Source organism: Eschscholzia californica, unplaced genomic scaffold (assembly GCF_041429995.1).
Source record: "Eschscholzia californica isolate CP2 unplaced genomic scaffold, dmEscCali1.0.p SCAF_3, whole genome shotgun sequence".
In the NCBI taxonomy this organism is placed as follows: Eukaryota; Viridiplantae; Streptophyta; class Magnoliopsida; order Ranunculales; family Papaveraceae; genus Eschscholzia; species Eschscholzia californica.
The window spans coordinates 6,202,913-6,207,347 of NW_028238420.1; the positions used below are offsets into that span (position 1 = coordinate 6,202,913).

General features: G+C 35.3%; 1 protein-coding gene across 1 annotated transcript; it reads left to right on the plus strand.

The window, feature by feature from the left end:
* The first annotated feature begins 634 nt into the window (after positions 1-634).
* Positions 635-2,015, plus strand: LOC147548002 (metalloendoproteinase 3-MMP-like). The gene has a single exon (XM_086672584.1). The coding sequence runs from the start codon at positions 689-691 to the stop codon at positions 1,622-1,624; it is 936 nt and encodes a 311-aa protein (XP_086528710.1). The 5' UTR covers positions 635-688; the 3' UTR covers positions 1,625-2,015.
* The last annotated feature ends 2,420 nt before the right edge of the window (positions 2,016-4,435 follow it).

The window sequence follows — 4,435 nt, forward strand, 5'->3', positions numbered from 1 at the left end:
TTGTGGGTTTTTCATCAAAAAATTCTTTATCTATAAAACAAATGGCATAGGTTTATTTTGTCATGTCATAACTTGCATCTACAAATCTCGGACGTTCATTTCTTATTTATGTATCTTAACCGTTAGTCTTTAAAAGATAGATATTTCAAAGTCAAAATAACTATCCATTTCCTATAACTTCTCACGATATTTCTCTCTCTCTCTCCTAAAAAACACGATTATATATTTTTCTCTTTCCTCTTTTCTCTCTCCAAACAACCCAATATAATCTCCATTATTATTATTTTAGAAATTACAATTTATTATTTTAATATATATTTTTACTACTTGAATATCTGTAAATAACTAAAGTATTTAACGATAACCGCGTAACATGAATCTAGAAATTTTCGTGCCCTACGGATACGGCTATACCCCATTACATCTAAAAGACTCAAACTTTTCAAAGTCTAGAACTTCTTGTACTTATTTGAAGTAACAATCAATCACAACTTCGACTTTTCCTAAGCCCTTTTTTCACGTCGTTCCATATACCTATCGAACCCTGCTTCTAAGAAGAAATAGAGCAATCCCATAGAATTTGAACCAATCAAGTCCTCTTCTTATTTCTTTATAAAATCAACCCAAAGTTTCTCAATCAACCCAAAGTTTCTCCCACTCTCTCTAAATCTCTCTCTAAAACAGAGTCATGAGAACTTATCAATTGATTTCTACAATTCTTGTAATTTCTCTCTCTACATTACCCATTTCTTATGCCCATTTCTCCAATTCAACTTCCCCAGTTTGGGATTCTTACAAAAAATTCACTGGATCTCGTGTAGGTGATCAAGCTGAAGGACTAGCCAAATTAAAGCAATACTTTCACAAATTCGGTTACATCCCACATACGCCATCGAATTTCACTGATGAATTTGATGATTCTTTTGAATCAGCTCTAAAAACCTACCAAATCAATTTCAATCTTAATCCAACTGGAATTCTTGATGAATCAACTATGCGACAAATTCAACTGCCAAGATGTGGTGTAGCAGATATAATCAACGGTTCTAGTACTATGAATTCTGGTAAAGAGGGGCATAATAGTAAACTACACACAGTTGCTCACTTTGGTTTCTTTCCCGGGAAACCTAAATGGACTCCATCTAACCGTCAACTTTCGTACGCCTTTGACCCAGATAATCAATTAACGGATTCTTTTAAATTCGTTATCTCTCGTGCTTTTCAACGTTGGTCAGAAGTAACGCCGTTAACTTTCTTAGAGACCCAATACAATGATGCAGCTGACCTCAAAATAGGTTTTTACACAGGAGATCACGGTGACGGGAATTCGTTCGATGGGGTTTTAAAAGTGCTGGCCCACGCTTTTTCTCCAACAGATGGACGTTTCCATTTAGATGGAGCTGAAACTTGGGTTGCTGAAGGTGATGTTACTAAATCTCCTTCACCAGTAGCCGTTGATTTAGAATCAGTAGCTGTTCATGAAATTGGGCATTTACTTGGATTAGGCCACTCGTCTGTAGAAGAATCAATTATGTACCCTACCCTTGTAACAAAGACGAAAAAAGTTGATCTGACAAGTGATGATGTTGAAGGAATACAAAACTTATATGGGGTCCACCCTTAGGATGTACTTTCGTGGGTCCATGGTACCTTAATAGTGGAGTATTATACTTTCTTTTTTGATGAGAAAGTGGAGTCTTATGCTAGTATTTACATATAAATATTTTTTTCGTTTTTTTTTTTTTTTGGTATTTGGTACACGTTATGTTGTTCGGGGCATGAAGCGAGGCAACATACCCGTCGTCTCGCCTTAGCGCGTTCAGACGACCGTCGCAGATAAAGTAAGAAATTAAGTATAGTATATATTGTGAAAGAAGAAGAAGAATAAGAAGAAGAAAACAACTTCTTTTAATGTATTAATAAAGTCTCAAAGTATTAATGAAGTACTGAACTACTTATTTTCTATACTATACTAGGTATTTGGTATAAGAAGAACGATATCTGGGATAGGCAGCGCGTTAAAAATGTCAATTTATGTATTTGCTATTCCTTTACCAAATTAGTCTAAGGAGAGCGTTATAAGGATCATTTAATAAATAATGCTTAAGTATAATGACTTCAATAAAAATTAACAATAAATCTAAGGGGGTAGTGGATTGGGACTTTCGCGGACATTTGAGTGTCCGCGAAAGTCTGAGGCATTCAAATCCGGACATTTGAAAGTCTACGAAAGTCCGAGGCATTCAAATCAAAACATTTAAAAGTCCTCGAAAGTCTGAGGCATTTAAATCCCGACATTTGAGAGTCTATGAAAGTCTGAGGCATTCGATTATAGACAAAATGTCCTAGACTTTGGTAGACTTCTTAGTTTGATGGATTTGTGAAGAATTTGGGACAAATTTGGAGCCCAAAATGTCTTTACAAAAACAAGAGACATTTGAAGTCCATCGTGTGATTAAACAACAATAATAATATTAAAATAATAAATGACCACCAAATGTCCATCAATGTCCACAAATATTTACAAGATGTCTATGAAAGTCGAAAAATATATTTTAAAATGTTCATACAAATATATTATTCCATGTGATTAAACAATAATGATAATGATAAAATAATAAATATCCACCAAATGTCCATCAATGTCCACAAATATTCACAGATGTCTACGAAAGTCGAAAAATATATTTTTGAAATGTTAGTATAAATATATTGTTTCATGTGATTAAACAATAAAAATAATATTAAAAAAATAAAATGTCTACCAAATGTCCATCAATGTCCACAAAAACAACCTAACCCTAATATCGATCACATAAACAACCCAACCCTAATATCATTCACTACTATCAACATCACTAATAGTATTAAAAAGCTTGCAAAATACATAAGTTTATTGTCTTCGTTTACAAGCTTTTAAAGACGTCTGAAGATCCCACAGATGAGGAACCACCATTAATAAAGAAGGGGACACCATACATCAAGAAAGAAGAGTCCTTTGACTTAAGTGAAGACATCGACTTAAACGAAAACATAGACTTAAACGAGGACATCGACTTAAACGAAGATATCGACTTAAACAAAGATGCCTCAAGATCTCACGGATGAGGAACCACCTTTAATGAAGAAAGAGAAAACCTACATAAAGAAAGAAGAATCCTTTGACTTAAACGAAGACATCGACTAAATCAAAAACATCGACTTAATCGAAAACATCGACTTAAACGAGGACATCAATTTAGACGAAGATATCGACTTAAACAAAGACATATATGATGAAGATAATATGTCTCAAGTAAAGAAATATTTTTTCTTCCTATATAGTTGAAAAATCTTTTAGGTCATTTTTGTTCTAGTAAAGGATTTTCGGTTGGGTCAAATGAAAAAGAAAACAACTTTCGGCCAGCTCGGCTGAAATTCATCTGTTTTTTCATCCCTGCACAGGGTATTCTGCTTCAGTGGTAGAGTCTGCAATAGTACTTTTTTTGGAACTCTTCCAGCTTACTGTTCCTTAGTTTAGACAGTAGACGTAACCAGACTGTGATCTGAAATCGTCTCTATCCGTCTGAAAGCTAGTATCCACATGGCCTACAAGGTTGAGTGTCTCTTCCCCGCCGTATACTAGGAAGTGATCCTTAGTCCTTTTTAGGTATTTTAGAATATTCTTAGTAGCGGTCCAGTGTGTTTCTCCTAGATTCGATTGGTGACGACTACACATGCTTAAGGCATATGAGACGTTTGGGTGAGTGCAAATCATGGCATACATGATTGATTCAATTGCCGAAGCATAAGGAACATCTACCATGTATTTTAGCTCATCAGGTTTCACAAAACACCGACTCTTGCTAAACGTGATGCCATGTGACATGGGAAGGAATCCTCTTTTAGAGTTTTCCATACTGAACCGGTGTAGAATCTTATCGATATAAGTTTCTTGACTGAGTCTAATCATCCTCCTTGATCTATCTCTATAGATCTTGATGCCCAATATCTATTCAACAGCCCCTCGATCCTTCATTGAGAAACATTTCCGAAGCCAGTCCTTAACTGATTCTAAAAACTGAATGTTGTTTCCAATGATTAATATGTCATCGACATAAAGAACCAAGAAAACTAGGTTGCTCCCACTAACCTTCTTGTAAACAAAAGATTCTTCTGTATTCTTGAGGAAACCAAATTCTTTGATTGCCTCGTCAAATCGAAGATGCCAACTCCTGCTTACTTGCTTTAGTCCATAAATAGAACTCTTAAGCTTGCAAACCGTTTAGGAAGGCGGTTTTGACATCCATTTGTCAAATCTCATAATCGTAATTGAAGGATTCATCCGTTCGGTCTGAAGGAGATGTCCTTCCGAAGGAGTGTCCTTCGACCAAGGTGGCAATGCGATCAATTTGTCAGTTAGGATAACGATGACCACTCGTAAAGATCATCCAGT